At 41.1% G+C, this 24,428-nt stretch overlaps 1 protein-coding gene across 1 annotated transcript in view; it reads left to right on the top strand.

The window, feature by feature from the left end:
* Positions 1-24,428, top strand: part of LOC139767137 (N-acetylneuraminate (7)9-O-acetyltransferase) — a 163,142-nt gene that overhangs the window by 86,621 nt on the left and 52,093 nt on the right. The window contains exons 7-8 of the mRNA XM_071696161.1: positions 15,284-15,403; positions 22,221-22,336. Of these exons, the coding sequence (XP_071552262.1) occupies positions 15,284-15,403; positions 22,221-22,336 (236 nt within the window). The remainder of the gene's footprint in view (positions 1-15,283; positions 15,404-22,220; positions 22,337-24,428) is intronic.

Raw genomic sequence — 24,428 nt, 5'->3', positions numbered from 1 at the left:
TGTTCAGGTCCTGACCTCTCAAAATCTCTTTCAGTCCATCCATCCATCTCCAATTTGATCTCTTTCTCCTTTTCCCTTCCACTTCTGACACATATCCTCTTTGTTAACCTCTCTCCACTCATTCTCTCCATATGTTCAGAATATTTCAAAACATCGTCTTCAGTTCTCTCATCCACACTCTTATTATTACCACACGTCTCTCTTGACCATTCATTACTTACCCAGTCAAACCATCTCTTTCTACATACTGTTATGAAGTATTTTATTTCTAACACCTCCCTCTCCTCTGCCCAGCCTTATCTTTAGCCCATTCCTTGAATCAGTGCATCATCATTGGGACTACTATAACTTCAAACATACCCATTTTTGCCCTCCCAGGTAATAACCTCTCTTTCCACACATTCCTCAATGCTTTCAGAAGCTTTGCTCTCTCACCTACTCTGTACTCACTTCTACTTCCATGGATTCATTCAGTAACATGTCCACTCCCAGGTATCTGAAACACTTATCTTCTACCAACTTTTCTTCATTCAAACTTGCACTACAATCTGCTTGTTTCTCTGCCTTTCTAAACATGATAACCTTGCTTTTATTCACATTTACTGTCAGCTTCTTTCTTTCTTACACTCTCAGACTCAGTAACCAGTTTCTGCAGTTTCTCACTAGAATCTGCCAACAGTGTTTTTTTTAATCAGCAAACAGCTGACTCGCTTCCCAGGCCTCCTCACCCCAACAGACTACAAACTCGCCCCTCTTTCCTACATCCTTGCATTTTCTTACCTCACCACCTCATCTGTAAAAAATTAAACAGCCATGGTGACATCACACATCCTTGCTGCAAACCAACCTTCTCCTGGAACCATTCACTCTTCTTACTCATGCACATGCCTTACGCACTTAATAAAAACTTCTCACCACTTCCATTAGGTTTCGTCCCACACCACATATTCTTAAGACCTTCCACAAGGCATCTGTCAACCCAAGCATGTGCTTTCTACTGATCCATAAATGCTACATACAAATCCTTTTTCTTTTAAGTATTTGTCAGACATTCTTCAAAGCAAACACATGATCTGCACATCCTTCACCATGCCTTTAACAACATTGTTCCTCTCGACTGTAATGCTCCATTTATTCTCCCATCCTCTCAGTCACCACTCCCCCATACAGCTTACCAGTTACACTCAAATAAACTTGTACATCTGTAATCTGCACACTCACCTTTGTCCCCCTTGCCTTTATAGAGTGGCACTGTATATGCATTCCACCAATCCTCTGGCACCTCTCCATAATCCATACATGCATTCAAAATACTAACTCACCAGTCAACAGTCACCAGCTTTCTTGAGGAATTCAGCTGCAATACCATTCTCCACCCACCTTTCCACATTTTATTTTACACATGGCTTTCACCATCTCTTCTTTCTTTACCAAACAACTTTCTGTGACTCTTTCACTTCACATACTTTCCTGACTCAAACACCCTATATCTGCCAATGTATCATCAAACACATTCAACAGTCCTTCAAAACACTCAATCCATCTCCCCCTCACCTCATCCATACCTGTTACCAGTTCCCAATTTGCTCATTTCCCTGATGGTTGTATTTGTTCTCTTGTTTTCTCACACTATCTCATTGCTCATCACTCATTTTCCTTGCACTGTCTCATCATCAATCTCATCGCTTTCTCCCTCCAAAGCATCTTATACATTCACAAGCTCCCCGGGGTCAAGCGCGTAAGCAGTCTCATCATCTTTCTCTTCACTATCTCCCTTCAAAGCATCTTATACATTCAAAGCTGCCCAGGGTCAAGTGCATAGATCTGAATCCTGGTTGCTGCACTTGGTCCACAGTCAACCCAGCTTTTTATCCACCCCAGTAAAATGGTCAGTAAAACTCTCTCCAAAATTCTTGCATTCATCTCCCTACCCACCCCATCCATAAACAAATTAAACGACCATGGAGACATCACTTACACTTGCCACAAACTGACAGTCACTGGGAATCAGTCACTTTCCTCTCTACACATGCCTTACATCCTTAGTAAATCTTTTCACTGGATCTAGCAACTTACCTCCCACACCATATACTCATAATACCTTCCACAAAGCATCTCTATCAACCCTATTATATGTCTTCTCCAGATCCATAAATGCTACAAACAAATCCATCTGTTTTTCTAAGTATTTGTCATATCCATTCTTCAAAGCAAACACCTGATCCATACAACCTCTACCACTTCTGAAACCACATTGCTCTCCCCCAATGTGATGCTCTGTACATGCCGTTACCCTCTCAGTCAATACCCTCCCATATAATCTCCCAGGAATACTCAACAAACTTATACCTCTGTAATTTGAACACTCACCTTTAACTCCTTTGCCTTTGTACAATGGCACTATGTATGCATTCTGCCAATCCTCAGGCACTTCACCATAAACCATACATACATTAAATATCCTTACCAACCAATCAGCAACAGAGTCACCCCCTTTTTTTAATTAATTCCACTGCAATACCATCCAAACCCACCACCTTGCCAGCTTTCATCTTCCACAAAGCTTTCACTACCTCTTCTCTCTTTACCAAACCATTCTCCCTAACCCTCTCACTTTGCGCACCACCTCGACCAAAACATCCTATATTTGCCACTCTATCATCTAACACGTTCAACAAACCTTCAAAGTACTCACTCCATCTCCTCGCATCATCACTACTTGTTATTACCTCCCCATCAGTCCCCTTCACCAATGATCCCATTTGTTCTTTTGTCTTATGCACTTCATTTACCTCCTTGCAAAATGGATGAAAATGTACATGTGTATATATGTATATGTCTGTGTATGTTTATCTATTTATTCATTATAGCACAAGAAAACAGACAAAAGAATGGCCCAACCCACCCACATACACATGTATATACATACACGTCCACACATGCACATGTACATACCCATACAGCTCAACATATACATACCAATCCATCTGCTTTTCCGTGTATTTCTCACATACATTCTTCAAAGCAAACACCTGATCCACACATGGTCTACCACTTCTGAAACCACACTGCTCTCCCCAAATCTGATGCTCTGTACATGCTTTCACCCTCTCAATCAAAACCCTTCCATATAATTTCCCAGGAATACTCAACAAACTTATACCTCTGTAATTTGAGCACTCACCTATCACCTTTGCCTTTGTACAATGGCACTATGCATGCATTCTGCCAATCCTCAGGCACCTCACCATGAGTCTTTTTTTTTTTTTTTTTTTTTTTTTTTTTTTTTCGCTGTCTCCCGCGTTTGCAAGGTAGCGCAAGGAAACAGACGAAAGAAATGCCCCCCCCCCATACACATGTATATACATACGTCCACACACGCAAATATACATACCTACACAGCTTTCCATGGTTTACCCCAGACGCTTCACATGCCTTGATTCAATCCACTGACAGCACGTCAACCCCGGTATACCACATCGCTCCAATTCACTCTATTCCTTGCCCTCCTTTCACCCTCCTGCATGTTCAGGCCCCGATCACACAAAATCTTTTTCACTCCATCTTTCCACCTCCAATTTGGTCTCCCTCTTCTCCTTGCTCCCTCCACCTCCGACACATATATCCTCTTGGTCAATCTTTCCTCACTCATCCTCTCCATGTGCCCAAACCACTTCAAAACACCCTCTTCTGCTCTCTCAACCACGCTCTTTTTATTTCCACACATCTCTCTTACCCTTACGTTACTCACTCGATCAAACCACCTCACACCACACATTGTCCTCAAACATCTCATTTCCAGCACATCCATCCTCCTGCGCACAACTCTATCCATAGCCCACGCCTCGCAACCATACAACATTGTTGGAACCACTATTCCTTCAAACATACCCATTTTTGCTTTCCGAGATAATGCTCTCGACTTCCACACATTCTTCAAGGCCCCCAGAATTTTCGCCCCCTCCCCCACCCTATGATCCACTTCCGCTTCCATGGTTCCATCCGCTGCCAGATCCACTCCCAGATATCTAAAACACTTCACTTCCTCCAGTTTTTCTCCATTCAAACTCACCTCCCAATTGACTTGACCCTCAACCCTACTGTACCTAATAACCTTGCTCTTATTCACATTTACTCTTAACTTTCTTCTTCCACACACTTTACCAAACTCAGTCACCAGCTTCTGCAGTTTCTCACATGAATCAGCCACCAGCGCTGTATCATCAGCGAACAACAACTGACTCACTTCCCAAGCTCTCTCATCCCCAACAGACTTCATCCTTGCCCCTCTTTCCAAAACTCTTGCATTCACCTCCCTAACAACCCCATCCATAAACAATTTAAACAACCATGGAGACATATATTTATATATATATATATTTATTTTGCTTTGTCGTTGTCTCCCGCGTTTGCGAGGTAGCGCAAGGAAACAGACGAAAGAAATGGCACAACCCACCCCCATACACAATGTACACACACATACGCCCACACACGCAAATATACATACCTATACATCTCAATGTACACATATATATACACACACAGACACATACATATATACCCATGCACACAATTCACACTGTCTGCCCCTATTCATTCCCATCGCCACCTTGCCACACAAAAGCAGTGTGGTTTCAGAAGTGGTAGAGGATGTGTGGATCAAGTGTTTGATTTGAAGAATGTATGTGAGAAATACTTAGAAAAGCAAATGGATTTGTATGTAGCATTTATGGATCTGGAGTAGGCATATGATAGAGTTGATAGAGATGCTCTGTGGAAGGTATTAAGAATATATGGTGTGGGAGGCAAGTTGTTAGAAGCAGTGAAAAGTTTTAATCGAGGATGTAAGGCATGTGTACGTGTTGGAAGAGAGGAAAGCGATTGGTTCTCAGTGAATGTAGGTTTGCGGCAGGGGTGTGTGATGTCTCCATGGTTGTTTAATTTGTTTATGGATGGGGTTGTTAGGGAGGTGAATGCAAGAGTTTTGGAAAGAGAGGCTAGTATGAAGTCTGTTGGGGATGAGAGAGCATGGGAAGTGAGTCAGTTGTTGTTCGCTGATGATACAGCGCTGGTGGCTGATTCATGTGAGAAACTGCAGAAGCTGGTGACTGAGTTTGGTAAAGTGTGTGAAAGAAGAAAGTTAAGAGTAAATGTGAATAAGAGCAAGGTTATTAGGTACAGTAGGGTTGAGGGTCAAGTCAATTGGGAGGTAAGTTTGAATGGAGAAAAACTGGAGGAAGTAAAGTGTTTTAGATATCTGGGAGTGGATGTGGCAGCGGATGGAACCATGGAAGCGTAAGTGAATCATAGGATAGGGGAGGGGGCGAAAATTCTGGGAGCCTTGAAGAATGTGTGGAAGTCGAGAACATTATCTCGGAAAGCAAAAATGGGTATGTTAGAAGGAATAGTGGTTCCAACAATGTTGTATGGTTGCGAGGCGTGGGCTATGGATAGAGTTGTGCGCAGGAGGATGGATGTGCTGGAAATGAGATGTTTGAGGACAATGTGTGGTGTGAGGTGGTTTGATCGAGTAAGTAACATAAGGGTAAGAGAGATGCGTGGAAATAAAAAGAGCGTGGTTGAGAGAGCAGAAGAGGGTGTTTTGAAATGGTTTGGGCACATGGAGAGAATGAGTGAGGAAAGATTGACCAAGAGGATATATGTGTCGGAGGTGGAGGGAACGAGGAGAAGTGGGAGACCAAATTGGAGGTGGAAAGATGGAGTGAAAAAGATTTTGTGTGATCGGGGCCTGAACATGCAGGAGGGTGAAAGGAGGGCAAGGAATAGAGTGAATTGGATCGATGTGGTATACTGGGGTTGACGTGCTGTCAGTGGATTGAATCAGGGCATGTGAAGCGTCTGGGGTAAACCATGGAAAGCTGTGTAGGTATGTATATTTGCGTGTGTGGACGTATGTATATACATGTGTATAGGGGTGGGTTGGGCCATTTCTTTCGTCTGTTTCCTTGCGCTACCTCGCAAACGCGGGAAACAGCGACAAAAAAAAAATAGAAAAAAAAAATATATATATATGTATATATGGTCGAGGTGGTGTGCAAAGTGAGAGGGTTGGGGAAAATGATTTGGTAAACAGAGAAGAGGTAGTAAAAGCTTTGCGGAAATGAAAGCTGGCAAGGCAACAGGTTTGGATGGTATTGCAGTGGAATTTATTAAAAAAGGGGGTGACTGTATTGTTGACTGGTTGGTAAGGTTATTTAATGTATGTATGACTCATGGTGAGGTGCCTGAGGATTGGCGGAATGCGTGCATAGTGCCATTGTACAAAGGCAAAGGGGATAAGAGTGAGTGCTCAAATTATAGAGGTATAAGTTTGTTGAGTATTCCTGGTAAATTATATGGGAGGGTATTGATTGAGAGGGTGAAGGCATGTACAGAGCATCAGATTGGGGAAGAGCAGTGTGGTTTCAGAAGTGGTAGAGGATGTGTGGATCAGGTGTTTGCTTTGAAGAATGTATATGAGAAGTACTTAGAAAAGCAAATGGATTTGTATGTAGCATTTATGGATCTGGAGAAGGCATATGATAGAGTTGATAGAGATGCTCTGTGGAAGGTATTAAGAATATATGGTGTGGGTGGCAAGTTGTTAGAAGCAGTGAAAAGTTTTTATCGAGGATGTAAGGCATGTGTACGTGTAGCAAGAGAGGAAAGTGGTTGGTTCTCAGTGAATGTAGGTTTGCGGCAGGGGTGTGTGATGTCTCCATGGTTGTTTAATTTGTTTATGGATGGGGTGGTTAGGGAGGTGAATGCAAGAGTTTTGGAAAGAGGGGCAAAAATGAAGTCTTTTGTGGATGAGAGAGCTTGGGAAGTGAGTCAGTTGTTGTTCGCTGATGATACAGCGCTGGTGGCTGATTCATGTGAGAAACTGCAGAAGCTGGTGACTGAGTTTGGTAAAGTGTGTGAAAGAAGAAAGTTAAGAGTAAATGTGAATAAGAGCAAGGTTATTAGGTACAGTAGGGTTGGGTCAAGTCAATTGGGAGGTAAGTTTGATTGGGGAAAAACTGGAGGAAGTAAAGTGTATTAGATATCTGGGAGTGGATCTGGCAGCGGATGGAACCATGGAAGCCGAAGTGAATCATAGGGTGGGGGAGGGGGCGAAAATCCTGGGAGCCTTGAAGAATGTGTGGAAGTTGAGAACATTATCTCGGAAAGCAAAAATGGGTATGTTTGAAGGAATAGTGGTTCCAACAATGTTGTATGGTTGCGAGGCATGGGCTATGGATAGAGTTGTGCGCAGGAGGGTGGATGTGCTGGAAATGAGATGTTTGAGGACAATGTATGGTGTGAGGTGGTTTGATCGAGTAAGTAATGTAAGGGTAAGAGAGATGTGTGGAAATAAAAAGAGCGTGGTTGAGAGAGCAGAAGAGGGTGTTTGGAAATGGTTTGAGCACATGGAGAGAATGAGCGAGGAAAGATTGACCAAGAGGATATATGTGTCGGAGGTGGAGGGAACGAGGAGAAGTGGGAGACCAAATTGGAGGTGGAAAGATGGAGTGAAAAAGATTTTGTGTGATCGGGGCCTGAACATGCAGGAGGGTGAAAGGAGGGCAAGGAATAGAGTGAATTGGATCGATGTGGTATACCGGGGTTGACGTGCTGTCAGTGGATTGAATCAGGGCATGTGAAGCGTCTGGGGTAAACCATGGAAAGCTGTGTGGGGCCTGGATGTGTAAAGGGAGCTGTGGTTTCGGGCATTATTGCATGACAGCTAGAGACTGAGTGTGAACGAATGAGGCCTTTTTTGTCTTTTCCTAGCACTACCCCGCACACATGAGGGGGGAGGGGGATGGTATTCCATGTGTGGCGAGGTGGCGATGGGAATGAATAAAGGCAGACAGTGTGAATTGTGCGCATGGGTATATATGTATGTGTCTATGTGTGTATATATATGTGTACATTGAGATGTATAGGTATGTATATTTGCGTGTGTGGACGTGTGTGTATATACATGTGTATGGGGGTGGGTTGGGCCATTTCTTTCACCTGTTTCCTTGTGCTCCTTCGCAAACACGGGAGACGGCGACAAAAAAAAATATATATATATATATATATATATATATATATATATATATATATATATATATATATATATATATATATAATAATAAGAGCAAGGTTATTAGGTACAGTAGGGTTGAGGGTCAAGTCAGTTGGGAGGTAAGTTTGAATGGAGAAAAGCTGGAGGAAGTGAAGTGTTCTAGATATCTGGGAGTGGATCTGGCAGCGGATGGAACCATGGAAGCGGAAGTGAATCATAGGGTGGGGGAGGGGGTGACAATTCTGGGAGCCTTGAGGAATGTTTGGAAGTCAAGAACATTATCTCGGAAAGCAAAAATGGGTATGTTTGAAAGAATAGTGGTTCCAACAATGTTGTATCGTTGCGAGGCTTGGGCTATGGATAGAGTTGTGCGCAGGAGGGTGGATGTGCTGGAAATGAGATGTTTGAGGACAATATGTGGTGTGAGGTGGTTTGATCGAGTAAGTAATGTAAGGGTGAGAGAGATGTGTGGAAATAAAAAGAGTGTGGTTGAGAGAGCAGAAGAGGGTATTTTGAAATGGTTTGGTCACATGGAGAGAATGAGTGGAGAAAGATTGACCAAGAGGATATATGTGTCAGAGGTGGAGGGAACGAGAAGTGGGAGACCAAATTGGAGGTGGAAAGATGGAGTGAAAAAGATTTTGAGTGATCGGGGCCTGAACATGCAGGAGGGTGAAAGGCGTGCAAGGAATAGAGTGAATTGGAACGATGTGGTATACCGGGGTCGACGTGCTGTCAATGGATTGAACCAGGGCATGTGAAGCGTCTGGGGTAAACCATGCAAAGTGTGTGGGGCCTGGATGTGGAAAGGGAGCTGTGGTTTCGGTGCATTATTCCATGACAGCTAGAGACTGAGTGTGAACGAATGGGGCCTTTGGTATTTTTCCTAGCGCTACCTCGCACACATGAGGGGGGAGGGGGTTGTTATTCCATGTGTGGCGAGGTGGCGATGGGAACAAATAAAGGCAGACAGTATGAATTATGTACATGTGTATATATGTATATGTCTGTGTGTGTAGTATATATGTGTACATTGAGATGTATAGGTATGTATATTGTGCGTGTGTGGACATGTATGTATATACATGTGTATGTGGGCGGGTTGGGCCATTCTTTTGTCTGTTACCTTGCGCTACCTCGCTAACGTGGGAGACAGCGATAAAGCAAAATTAATAAATATATATAAATATTCATTGATTTTATTTTGATTTGTTGCTGTGTCCCGCGTTAGCGAGGTAGCGCAAGGAAACAGACGAAAGAGTGGCCCAACCCACCCACACACACATATGTATACATACACATCCACACATGCAAATATAAATACCTATACATCTCAACGTATACATATATATATATATACAGAAACAGACATATACATATATACACATGTACATAATTCATACTGTCTGACTTTATTCATTCCCATCGCCACCCTGCCACACATGAAATAACAAACCCCTCCCCCCTCATGTGCACGAGGTAGCTTTAGGAAAAGACAACAAAGTCCACATTTGTTCACACTGTCTATAGCTGTCATGTAATAATGCACCAAAACCACAGCTCCCTTTCCACATCCAGGCCCCACAGAACTTCCCATGGTTTACCCCAGACGCTTCACATGCCCTGGTTCAATCCATTGACAGCACGTCGACCCTGGTATACCACATCGATCCAATTCACTCTATTCCTTGCACGCCTCTCACCCTCCTGCATGTTTAGGCCCCGATCACTCAAAATCTTTTTCACTCCATCTTTCCACCTCCAATTTGGTCTCCCACTTCTCGTTCCCGCCACCTCTGACACGTATATCCTCTTTGTCAATCTTTCCTCACTCACTCTCTCCATGTGTCCAAACCATTTCAAAACACCCTCTTCTGCTCTCTCAACCACACTCTTTTTATTACCACACATTTCTCTTACTCTATTATTACTTACTCGATCAAACCACCTCACACCACATATTGTCCTCAAACATCTCATTTCCAGCACATCCACCCTCCTGCGCACAACTCTATCTATAGCCCACGCCTCGCAACCATACAACATTGTTGGAACCACTATTCCTTCAAACATACCCAATTTGGCTTTGCAAGATAATGTTCTCGACCATCACTGCTTCCCTAAATACATCCCTTTCCTCCCCCACTCCCCTATGTCCTTTGTTCTCACCTTTTTCCATTTTGTACTCAGTCTCTCCTGGTAATTCCTCACACAAGTCTCCTTCCCAAGCTCACTTATTCTCACTACTCTCTTCACCCCAACATTCTCTCTTCTTTTCTGAAAACCCCTACAAATCTTCACCTTTGCCTCCACAAGATAATGATCAGACATCCCTCCAGTTGCACCTTTCAGCACATTACCATCCAAAACTCTTTCTTTTGTGCGCCTATCAATTAACACGTAATCCAATAACGCTCTCAGGCCATCTCTCCTACTTACATGCATATACTTATGTATATCTCTCTTTTGAAACCAGGTATTTCCAATCACCAGTCCTTTTTCAGCACATAAATCTACGAGCTCTTCACCATTTCCATTTACAACACTGAACACCCCATGTACACCAATTATTCCCTCAAGTGCCACATTACTCACCTTTGCATTCAAATCACCCATCATTATAATCTGGTCTCATGCATCAAAACTACTAACACACTCACTCAGCTGCTCCCAAAGCACTTGCCTCTCCTGATCTTTCTTCTCATGCCCAGGTGCTTATGCACCAATAATCACCCATCTCTCTCCATCCACTTTCAGTTTTACCCATATCAATGGAGAGTTTACTTTCTTACACTCTATCACTTTTAGTTCTCCCTTTTAATAATAATTTTACTTTACTTCCCATGTTGCTTAAATTCTATAATGTAAGTTTTGCCTTGAGCAACAGTAATACTATAAGGAATATCTTAATCAGGAATTCACCAGAGAGTTCTCCTGGATGCATCTATAAAGTGCCATGTGGAAATCATGATAAATTTTATGTTGAGCAGACTGGTAAGGATCTTTCTGTTAGACTTAATCAACATAAATATAGTTTAAGAATGGGACAAGAGTTAAATGCCTTGTTTAATTACATTAAAAACTATGATCATTGTATTGACTGGATTAATGCCATCTCAGTTATTAACTCTAACTCTATTACCACGAGAAATATAATTGAGTCTTCTGTTATGAAACACAAAAAGAATTAGAATTATGATCTTAATATTAGTGATGGTTGATTATTGATAAAATTTGTAAAATGATAAGTTTATGAATGTTCATCGTCTGTTTTGGACAATCGCATGTTTACCAATTGGCGTTATACTTCTCTCTTGTCTCTCCCCTGATGTGATTATTACACGAAATTGCACTTGGGAACTTATCGTGTTTCATTTTCCCCGTGGACTCATAGGAATATCTTGATCACGTGCAAAATTGTGATCCTCTCCAGTATACACATGTACATTATCATACTTGCAGACCTTTATATTTATGTAGGTGAAATTGCTATTTGGTAGTTCAGATAATTATATTCAAGATTATCATTTATCATCATTATTATTGTACTTAATCGCTGTTTCATGCATCAGTGAGGTAGTGCCAAGAATCACGAAGAATTGCCCATCCACTCACTTACACATGTATATACATAAATGCCCATACACAGACATATACATACATATACATATCAACATTTACCTACATACACAGACATATACATATATACACATGTACATATTCATATTTGCTTGCCTTCATCCATTCCCATCACTACACTGCCTCACCGGAAAGTAGCATCACAACCCCCACTTAAGCGAGGTGGCACAAGGAAAACACAAAAATGGCCACCTTTGTTCACACTCAGTCTCTAGCTGTCATGTGTAATGCACCAAAAACACAGCTCCCATCCATATCCAGGCCCCACAGACCTTTCCATTGCTCACCCCAGACACCTCACATACCCTTGTTCAGGCCACTGACAGCATGTTGACCCCATTATACCACATCATTCCAGTTCACTCCATTCCTTACTCGCCTCTCACCCTCCTGCATGTTCAGACCCCAATCGCTTGAAATCTTTTTCACTCCATCCTTCCCCCTCCAATTTGGTCTTCCACTTTTCCCTGCTCCCCTCACCTCTAACACATATATCCCCCTTATCAATCCTTCCTCACTCATTCTCTCCATATGTTCAAACCATTTCACACACCCCCTTCTGCTCTCTCACCCACATTCCTTCTATATCCACACATCTCCCATAGTCTAGGGACAAATTGGGGTTCTTAGTATTAATAATTGAAACATATATTTATGTATTTATTTATTTATCATACTTTGTTGCTGTCTCCCGCGTTAGCGAGGTAGCGCAAGGAAACAGACGAAAGAATGGCCCAACCAACCCACATACAAATGTATATACATACACGTCCACACACACACACATATACATACCTATACATTTCAACGTATACATATGTATACATACAGACATATACATATATACACAAGTACATAATTCATACTTGCTGCCCTTATTCATTCCCGTCGCCACCCCCACCACACGTGAAATGATAACCCCCTCCCCCCACATGCAAGCGAGGTGGCGCTAGGAAAAGACAACAAAGGCCACATTTGTTTACACTCAATCTGTAGCTGTCATGTATAATGCACCGAAACCACAGCTCCCTTTCCACATCCATGCCCCACAAAACTTTCCATGGTTTACCCCAGATGCCTCACATGCCCTGGTTCAATCCATTGACAGCACATCGACCCCAGTATACCACATTGTTCCAGTTCACTCCATTCCTTGCAAGCCTTTCACCCTCCTGCATGTTCAGGACCTAATTGCTCAAGATATGTATAGTGTTAATGAGATGGCTTTGATTAGGGACTCACTTTCTTGTGTCATCTCAGCTAACATGAGAAAAAAATCCCTTTTACCTTTTTTTCTCACACCTGTAACTTCCTCTTGACCGTACTGTTTCTTTTGTACATCTTGGATTCATTTTCACTCCTCCCCAGTAAGAACTGCCCAAACACCTATCTTTTCATTTCATTAGCAAATTTATTTTGTCATCCTCCCCCTTCTCTAATCTTTCTAACTAGCTCCTTTCTCACCTTTTACAAGCATCTGATTACTCTTGCTCATGCCACCACTGCTTCCTCAAATATTTCCCATTCCTCACCCACTGTCCTTACTCTGCTTACTTTACCCTTTGCCATTCCTGATATTTTTTCACACACATCTCTTTTACCATACTCTTCTCACTCATTTTATCTTCACCCTTGCCTCCAATAGGTAGTCTTCAGACATCCCAACAGCTGCCCTTCTCAGTATCCTCACATCCAAGAGTCTCTTTTTCTTTTACACTCCTGTCAGTTAGTGTGTAATCCAGTAATTGCCCTACTCAACCATGTGAACTTGTATGTGTCCCTCTTTTTAAATTTGGTATTCCCAATCATTTATTATTTTTCAGTGCACATCTCAACAAGCTGTACACTAATCCTATGCATTTCACTGAATACCCTATGTCCCCCATTTATATCCTCTATTACCACATTACTCACTCACAGTTGTATCACACATCACTAATACTCAATCTCTAGCATCAAAACTGATGACACTCTAACTTAGATGCCTCCAAAACACTTGCCTCTCATCTTCCTCCTTTTCATGGCGAGTTGCATAAGAGCCAATAATCACCCATCTCTCATGACCCACTTTCATTTTAACCTACATTAGTCTGGAACTAACATACCTACAATCGTTCACACATTCTGATAACTCTTTCTTGATTAGTAGTGTTACTTCATCCTTTGGCCTTGTCCTGACACTAGTGCCTTACTTTACCCCTAAGATATTCCCAAACCATTCTTCATCTGAAACACACACACTAAAGACTGTATGAATAGTGAGGACTGGATCCCAAACTTCAACCTCTACAGATGCAACATAACTAGATCATGTGGAGGAGTTAGAAAGTTTGCAGTTGATACTCTCATAACATTTCAACTCCTGAACTCCTTAAATGATTTAACACTGATTGTCAAGCCTGAAAACCCAAACCTGGCCATTGCATTAATCTATAGACCATCAGATGCAAAATCTCAGGAATTTATGGAACTTATAAAAGTAGAATGATGTCTTGACTTCCTTGGAATCCCATCCCCTAAAGTACTTGTATTTGTTGACTTAAACCTACCTACTTTAAATGGAGACAGGTAGGAAATAACATCAGAGCTGAACTTGCTGACACTGGAAGTAGCTCTGACAAACAACTGCAAAAAAGAGAGTTATTTTGACTGTATGACAAGTTCTCCATCAGCCAACAAATAATGAAACCAATTCTGGACTTAATCTCTACAAATAACAAGGACTGAATATGACATTACTATCTCAGATACCCTACACTCTGTTCACAACCTGATCAAAGTGAAAAAAGTTTGGAGGCTAAACTGCCTAATCAGAATGCACATAACAGGGGAGGTGTTTTCAGTAATTTTAGTTTGAATAGTTAATGAATAAACTGAGAAAATATGATCAATTAGAAGTTTGCAACACATTAGGAAACCCTGCTAAGTACCTAAACAGAGCAGGAATGTGTAAATGACATGACCAATTTGGTACTCCAGACATGCAACAGACATATTGCAGCAACAGCAAAACACAAAAGATCTAGCTTAGAATGAAAAAGATGAGCACTCTGCAGGTGGCAGAAGAGAATTGCAGACCTGCTAACCTAGCAAAAGAAAGAAAACCTATCAAGTGAATTACTATAAACTAAAACTGTCAAATGAAACCTAGGAAACAGAAGAAGAAAAAGCCAATTTTGAAATAAGAAATAAGCCAAAATAGTTTTTCCTGTATGCTTAATGCAAACCCAGGACCACAAACTCTTTTATGACTATTTTAGTTTGATAATTATGCATTCCTTTCTGCAAGTTTGCAGCCCGAGTTTTAATGTTGCTTGACTATTACCCCTTACAAATGCCTTCTTCATTTTTCTTCCCTGCACCTGTTTTCCGTATTGAGATAATCAGTGAGACAAGGAAGATTTCTCTGTCATTGTTCCATTAATTGGTATTGGATTTCATCTGTTAATAGTGTGGAGACACTGGTAATATGAGTCATTAAGAATATGGTAACTGTACCACTTATGGACAGGGTTTACACGGTTTTGATAGAGACATATTTTTCATTTATGTTTGTCCACATACTGTGATCTTGCAAATGATTTGCAGGTACTTTATGATACCAATGTCCATATATGGTCCAGCTCACGACTCGTTGCACAGGGAAGCATAGGAGGTTTCACTGATGGAATACATGCTGGGGATGTAGCTGTGAAATATGATACACAGGTGAGTCCAAAAGATAATTCTGTTCTTCTGAGATATGTCCCATAAGTATGACAGATATTCCCTGGAATATATGAGTAGTCTTTTTCCTACCCCCTTATTTTGGTGAGGAGGTACCATCCTTCATTTGCTCAAGTTGAATTAACCATAGGTATCCATAACTGCCTTCTTATTCAGTGTGGTGTCCACTCATAGCCAGTCAGCAACTGCCTCTGGGATGACATCATTGACCTACCAGCTTTTCAGAGTTTATGTATTCTTTGGGATCATGCATATAGATGTAAGTTTTGTGTGGCTTTTCTGCTGCTGTTGTCTGCTGACTTTTCATAGATGAATATCCTCTTTATTTGTTGCATTTACTAGTTCAGATAGTTATTTTGATGTTCTTATGTAATACGATGAACTTCCATGATCTGTGACCCAATTAACCAGAAAACCTAAAAGAACACCATTTGATTTTTCCCTGTAAGTATAAAAGCATGAAACAGTGGCACCTTTTAATCTCTGTACAGATAAAAACCTGAAACAATGGTAGTTCAGTTTTTTCCCACAATGATCCATACAGAGGATGCTTGATTTTATCTAATTCATAAGATAAATGAATGATTAATGAACTAATACTTCTTCCGAAATCCAGTTACAGGATGGCAATAAGATGATGTTTCTCATCTCTCCCACCAGACCTGTTTTAATGCAATACTAATTGAGATACATTCTGTACTCTTCCCCCAACTAATTTTTCTAATAGATGCATGAGAAATACATTGTTAATACATAAATCACCGAAAAACTTTTGGAATTATGTAATACACACAGATAGTTTGTCTTCATTCATTATGCCTACATTGCCTCATGAACATTACATCATATTTTCTGTTGTAAGTTGTCTTATTGAAACATGAATTGTTGTACAACCATTGCTCAAAATTTTCATAACATTGTGCAGTACTATATTTTTATCGGTATCATTGCACACCACATACTGTACCATAGGTAATAACATTTTGAGATTAATAAACAGGTACTTCCTGTCATAAACATGTGTCATTTGCATAGTGTTCATCTGACCATGCATCCTGTTTGATGAAAATAGCACGTTGGACCACCTGTGCAAGTTCTCCTTGTTCTCTCCACTTCTGCCATATATCCTCTTTGTCAACCTTTCCTCTCATTCCCTCCATATGTCCAGACCATTTCAACACATCTACTTCTGGTCTCTCAACCACATTCTTTTCATTACCACATAACTCTCATACTCTTTCATTACTTACTTGATCAAACCATCTCAAACCACACATTGTCCTCAAACAGTTCATACCCAGTGCATCCATCCTCCTCTGTACAATCCTCATAGCCATGTAATATTGTTAGAACTACTATTTCTTCAAACTTACCCATTTTTGCCCTCTGAGATAATGGTTTCTCTTTCCACACATTTTTCATGTTCCCAGAACTGTCACCACGCTCCCCCTCCCTATGACTTACTTCCGCTACCATGGTTCCATTCGCTGCCAAGTCCACTCCAGATATCTAAAACACTTCACTTCCTCCAATTTTCTCCATTTAAACTTAAGTCCCAACCAACTTGTTCCTCAACCCTGCTGAACCTAATAATCTTGCTTTTATTCATATTCACTCTCAACTTTTTCCTCTCGCACACACTTCCAAACTCAGACGCCACCTTCTGCAGTTTTTCACTCAGATCAGCTGCCAGTGGTGTACCATTGGCAAACAAAAACTGACTCAACTTCTCAGGCTCACTCATCCCCAACAGACTGCATGCTTGCCCCTCTCTCCAAGACTCTTGCATTTACCTCCCTCACCACCCCATCCATAAACAAATTATACAACCATGGTGACATCATACACTCCTGCTGCTGACTAACCTTCTTGTAACCATTCACACTCCTCTTTTCTACTCATACATACACCTTACACCCTAGATGAAAGCTTCTCTGCTTCTAGCAGCTTACCTCCCACACCATATATTCTTGAGACCTTCCGCAAAGAGATGTGTGGTAATAAAAAGAGTGTTGTTGAGAGAGCAGAAGAGGATGTGCTGAAATATTTTGGACATATGAAGAGAATGAGTGCGGAAAATTGACAGAGAGGATATATGTGTCAGAAGTGGAGGAATAAGGAGAATGGGGAGAGCAAATTAGAGATGGAAGGATGGAATGAAAAACATGCAGAAGGGTGAAAAGTGTTGACTGGATAGAGTGAATTGGAACTATGTGGTAAACTGGGGTTGATGTGCTGTCAGTGGACTGAACCATGGCATGTGAAGCATCTATGGTAAATCATGGAAAGGTTTTTTCTCTCTTTTCAAATATTCATCACTGTTCCCAGAACCTTCACATCCCCCTTACCCATTCTGTGATTCTCTGCCCTGTCCACTCTCAAGTACTTAAGACGCTTCACTTCTTTCATTTTCAATGCAATCCACCATGGTTGGATGGATAGCAATGGATTTGGAAAGTCATTGCTTTCCCATGACAAACATTGAGATTCACAGAGTCCAGTACTTAAGAGAACTTTATGCATTTAGGACACTACCTCATAGAAAAGAAGTTTTACAGACTTTTGTTCAGGAAAGTGCATAAGATTTTTGCAGTGAATTAATTGCTAAATTTTTTTTTTTATTTTGCTTTGTCGTTGTCTCCCGCGTTTGCGAGGTAGCGTAAGGAAACAGACGAAAGAAATGGCCCAACCCACCCCCATACACATGTATATACATACACGTCCACACACGCAAATATACATACTTATACATCTCAATGTACACATATATATACACACACAGACATATACATATATACACATGAACATAATTCATACTGTCTGCCTTTATTTATTCCCATCGCCACCTCATCACACATGGAATACCATCCCCCTCCCCCTCATGTGTGCGAGGTAGCGCCAGGAAAAGACACCAAAGGCCCCATTCGTTCACACTCAGTCTCTAGCTGTCATGTAATAATGCCCGAAACCACAGCTCCCTTTCCACATCCAGGCCCCACACAACTTTCCATGGTTTACCCCAGACGCTTCACATGCCCTGATTCAATCCATTGACAGCACGTCTACCCCGGTATACCACATCGATCCAATTCACTCTATTCCTTGCCCGCCTTTCACCCTCCTGCATGTTCAGGCCCTGATCACTCAAAATCTTTTTCACTCCATCTTTCCACCTCCAATTTGGTCTCCCACTTCTCCTCGTTCCCTCCACCTCCGACACATATATCCTCTTGGTCAATCTTTCCTCACTCATTCTCTCCATGTGACCAAACCATTTCAAAACACCCTCTTCTGCTCTCTCAACCATAGTCTTTTTATTTCCACACATCTCTCTTACCCTTACATTATTTACTCGATCAAACCACCTCACAGCACACATTGTCCTCAAACATCTCATTTTCAGCACATCCACCCTCCTCCGCACAACTCTATCCATAGCCCACACCTTGCAACCATACAACATTGTTGGAACCACTAATCCTTCAAACATACCCATTCTTGCTTTCCGAGATAATGTTCTCGACTTCCAAACATTCTTCAAGGCTCCCAGGATTTTTGCCCCCTCCCCCACCCTATGATTCACTTCCGCTTCTGTGGTTCCATCCGCTGCCAAATTCACTCCTAGATATCTAAAACACTTTACTTCCTCCAGTTTTTCTCCATTCAAACTTACCTCCCAATTGACTTGACCCTCAACCCTACTGTACTTAATAACCTTGCTCTTATTCACGTTTACTCTTAACTTTCTTCTTTCACACACTTTACCAAACTCAGTCACCAGCTTCTGCAGTTTCTCACATGAATCAGCCACCAGCGCTGTATCATCAGCGAACAACAACTGACTCACTTCCCAAGCTCTCTCATCCCCAACATACTGCATACTTGCCCCTCTTTCCAAAACTCTTGCATTCACCTCCCTAACAACCCCATCCATAAACAAATTAAACAACCATGGAGACATCACACACCCCTGCTGCAAACCTACATTCACTGAGAACCAACCACTTTCCTCTCTTCGTACACGTACACATGCCTTACATCCTCGATAAAAACTTTTCACTGCTTCTAAAAACTTGCCTCCCACACCATATATTCTTAGTAACTTCCACAGAGCATCTCTATCAACTCTATCATATGCCTTCTCCAGATCCATAAATGCTACATACAAATCCATTTGCTTTTCTAAGTATTTCTCACATACATTCTTCAAAGCAAAGACCTGATCCACACATCCTTTACCACTTCTGAAACCACACTGCTCTTCCCCAATCTGATGTTCTGTACATGCCTTCACCCTCTCAATCAATACCCTCCCATATAATTTATCAGGAATACTCAACAAACTTATACCTTTGTAATTTGAGCACTCACTCTTATCCCCTTTGCCTTTGTACAATGGCACTATGCACGCATTCCGCCAATCCTCAGGCACCTCACCATGAATCATACATACATTAAATAACCTTACCAACCAGTCAACAATACAGTCACCCCCTTTTTTAATAAATTCCACTGCAATACCATCCAAACCTACTGCCTTGCCGGCTTTCATCTTCCGCAAAGCTTTTACTACCTCTTCTCTGTTTACCAAATCATTTTCCCTAACCCTCTCACTTTGGACACCACCTTGACCAAAACACCTTATATCTGCCACTCTGTCATCAAACACATTCAATAAACCTTCAAAATACTCGCACCATCTCCTTCTCACATCACCACTACTTGTTATCACCTCCCCATTAGCCCCCTTCACTGAAGTTCCCATTTGCTCCTTTGTCTTACGCATTTTATTTACCTCCTTCCAGAACATCTTTTTATTCTCCTTAGAATTTAATGATACTCTCTCACTCCAACTCCCATTTGCCCTCTTTTTCACCTCTTGCACCTTTCTCTTGACCTCCTGCCTCTTTAAAGACTTTTATACATCTCTCACTCATTTACATTTTTTTCCCTGCAAAAATCATCCAAATGCCTCTCTCTTCTCTTTCACTAATAATCTTACTTCTTCATCCCACCACTCACTATCCTTTCTAATCAACCCACCTCCCACGCTTGCTAAATTATTTTTCAAATTAGTACTGAATGAATGTTAAACCCAAAGGTATATTGGTTAGGGTAGATAAAGAGTAAGAGCAGTGGAGATGGATATCTTGCATACCTTGGTTACTTATGAGGATAGATAAACTGTAATATGCATAGTGTGAAGAAATCATAAGAAAGGTTGATGGTAATATGGTATTATGGTCACATGGAATGGTATATGGTATTATGGTCATATGGAATGGATGGTAGACAATAGGTTGGTCAAGAAAATATATAGTACTACCTGCTGTGCAGAAGGTACATGTAGGAGAGGTAGTTTGTGGAGGAGATAGACTGATGTAGTTAAAGAATTGATTGTCATTAGGGATATTTAAGATGAAGATGCTAGGGGAATGATTTGAGATTTGGTGCCGTGGAAATATTGTATGTATGGAGATGTTTGCGGACAATATGTGGTGTGAGGTGGTTTGATCAAGTAAGTAATAATAGGGTAAGAGAGATGTGTGATAATGAAAAGAGTGTGGTTGAGAGAGCAGAAGAGGGTGTTTTGAAATGGTTTGGTCACATGGAGAGAATGAGTGAGGAAAGATTGACAAAGAGGATATATGTGTCAGAGGTGGAGGGAACGAGTAGAAGTGGGAGACCAAATCGGAGGTGGAAAGATGGAGTGAAAAAGATTTTGAGTTATTGGGGCCTGAATATGCAGGAGGGTGAAAGGCGGGCAAGGAATAGAGTGAATTGGAACGATGTGGTATACTGGGACCGACGTGCTGTCAATGGATTGAACCAGGGCATGTGAAGCGTCTGGGGTAAACCATGGAAAGTTGTGTGGGGCCTGGATGTGGAAAGGGAGCTGTGGTTTCAGTGCATTATTACATGACAGCTAGAGACTGAGTGTGAACGAATGTGGCCTTTGTTATCTTTTCCTAGCGCTACCTCGCACACATGAGGGGGGAGGGGGTTGTTATTTCATGTGTGGTGAGGTGGCGATGGGAATGAATAAAGGCAGACAGTATGAATTATGTACATGTGTATATATGTATATGTCTGTGTGTTTATATATATGTATATGTTGAGATGTGTAGATATGTATATTTGCGTGTGTGGACGTGTATGTATATACATGTGTATGTGGGTGGGTCGGGCCATTCTTTCATGTGTTTCCTTGCACTACCTCGCTAACGCGGGAGACAGCAACAAAGCAAAATAAATAAATAAATAAATATGGAGATAGTGTGAGTGGAGACATTTGTCCCAGTACAACTCAACTTGGTGTGGAATTGAAGAGTAAAAAGCAGTGTTTCATCCTCATCCACTGGGCATGTCACATGGGGAGAGGGTGTGTCACTGATGTTTTAAGTGTACTTGATTCACCTCATGGATTTGGGAATGGAGTGATGATGATAGAATAGAAAGGTAAAACTATCATCTGAGGTAACTGTTTATTGAACTTATTCCTTTCTCTTTTGTAGAAAAAAGAAATTTATCACAACCTCTGTTTCAACAACTGTATTTTTTATTGCTGGGAAATAAATCATTGTGATCTCAGTTTTAGCAGTTCCTTTTAATTATTTTATTTGTAACAATCTCTTGCTTGTCATTTATATTCATACATCCAAATTCCACATTCCTTATACACCTTTTATATGATTTTTCTTACCTTCATGCATTTGTGATTATTTCCTATCTGTTTAGTTCTTTAGCTGTATTGTGTCTTATTGTTATATACTTGTCTAAAGAGCATTTTCTTTTACAGATACTAATGAACTTGTATTGTAATGACCATCTAAATTTCAATGATGGTACTTGCTGCAACTCTCGAGAAGCTGTAACAATGACCCAGATTGCTACATTTGCTGCATTATGCTCGTGGTGGGTATTCTGTGTTGAAAATTTCTTCTGACAGTGATTCATGTTGCACATCACATACTGAAACACACACTAGAAGCAGTGAAAAGTTTTTATTGAGGATGTAAGGCATGTGTACGAGTAGGAAGAGAGTGAAGTGATTGGTTCCCAGTGATTGTCAGTTTGTGGCAAGAATGCATGATGTCTCCATGGTTGTTAAATTTGTTTATGGATGGGGTTGTTAGGGAGGTGAATGCAAGAGTTTTGGAGAGAGGGGCAAGTATGCAATCTGTTGTAGATGAGAAGGCTTGGGAAGTGTCAGTTGTTATTCACTGATGATACAGTGCTGGTGGCTGATTCGGGTGAGAAACTGCAGATGCTGGTGATTAAGTTTGGTAAAGTGTGTGAAGAAGAAAGCTGAGAGTAAATATGAATAAGACCAAGGTTATTAGGTTCAGTAGGGTTGAGGGACAAGTAAATTGGGAGGTGGGTTTGAATGGAGAAAAACTGGAGGAAGTAAAGTGTTTTAGATATCTAGGAGTGGATTTGGCAGCGGATGGAACCATGGAAGCGTAAGTGAGTCACAGGGTGGGGGAGGGGGCAAAGGTTCTGGGAGCATTGAAGAATATGTGGAAGGCGAGAATGTTATCTCAGAGAGCAAAAATGGGTATGTTTGAAGGAATAGTGGTTCCAACAATGTTATATGGTTGTGAGGCATGGGCTAGATAGGGTTGTGCGGTGGAGGGTGGATGTGCTGGAAATGAGATGTTTGAGGACAGTATATGGTGTGAGGTGGTTTGATCAAGTAAGTAATGAAAGGGTGAGAGAGATGTGTGGTAATAAAAAGAGTGTGGTTGAGAGAGCAGAAGAGGGTGTATTGAAATGGTTTGGTCACATGGAGAGAATGAGTGAGGAAAGATTGACAAAGAGGATATATGTGTCCGAGGTGGAGGGAACAAGGAGAAATGGGAGACCAAATTGGAGGTGGAAGGATGGAGTGAAAAATATTTTGTGTGATCAGGACCTGAAGATACAGGAGGGTGAAAGGCACGTAAGGAATAGAGTGAATTGGAACGATGTGGTATACTGGGGTTGATGTGCTTTCGATGGATTGAACCAGGGCATGTGAAGCATCAGGGGTAAACCATGGAAAGTTTTGTGGGGCCTGGATATGGAAAGGGAGCTGTGGTTTTGGTTTATTACACACCACAGCTAGAGACTGATTGTGAACGAATGTGGCCTTTTGTCCTTTCCTAGCGCTACCTCGCGGGGGGAGGGGTGATGCTGTTTCATGTGTGGCGGGGTAGCACTGGGAATGAATAGAGGCAGCAAGTATGAATTATGTGCATGTGTATATATGTATATGTCTATATATGTATATATATGTATGTGTTAAAATGTATAGCTATGTACATGTGCGTGTGTGGACTGTATGTATATACATGTGTATGTGGGTGGGTGGGCCATTCTTTCTGTGTTTCCTTGCACTACCTCGCTAACGCGGGAGACAGCAACAAAGCAAAATAAATAAATAAATAAATATGGAGATAGTGTGAGTGGAGACATTTGTCCCAGTACAACTCAACTTGGTGTGGAATTGAAGAGTAAAAAGCAGTGTTTCATCCTCATCCACTGGGCATGTCACATGGGGAGAGGGTGTGTCACTGATGTTTTAAGTGTACTTGATTCACCTCATGGATTTGGGAATGGAGTGATGATGATAGAATAGAAAGGTAAAACTATCATCTGAGGTAACTGTTTATTGAACTTATTCCTTTCTCTTTTGTAGAAAAAAGAAATTTATCACAACCTCTGTTTCAACAACTGTATTTTTTATTGCTGGGAAATAAATCATTGTGATCTCAGTTTTAGCAGTTCCTTTTAATTATTTTATTTGTAACAATCTCTTGCTTGTCATTTATATTCATACATCCAAATTCCACATTCCTTATACACCTTTTATATGATTTTTCTTACCTTCATGCATTTGTGATTATTTCCTATCTGTTTAGTTCTTTAGCTGTATTGTGTCTTATTGTTATATACTTGTCTAAAGAGCATTTTCTTTTACAGATACTAATGAACTTGTATTGTAATGACCATCTAAATTTCAATG

Source organism: Panulirus ornatus, chromosome 59 (genome assembly GCF_036320965.1).
Source record: "Panulirus ornatus isolate Po-2019 chromosome 59, ASM3632096v1, whole genome shotgun sequence".
Classification (NCBI taxonomy): Eukaryota; Metazoa; Arthropoda; class Malacostraca; order Decapoda; family Palinuridae; genus Panulirus; species Panulirus ornatus.
This window is presented reverse-complemented; position numbering and strand designations above follow the sequence as displayed.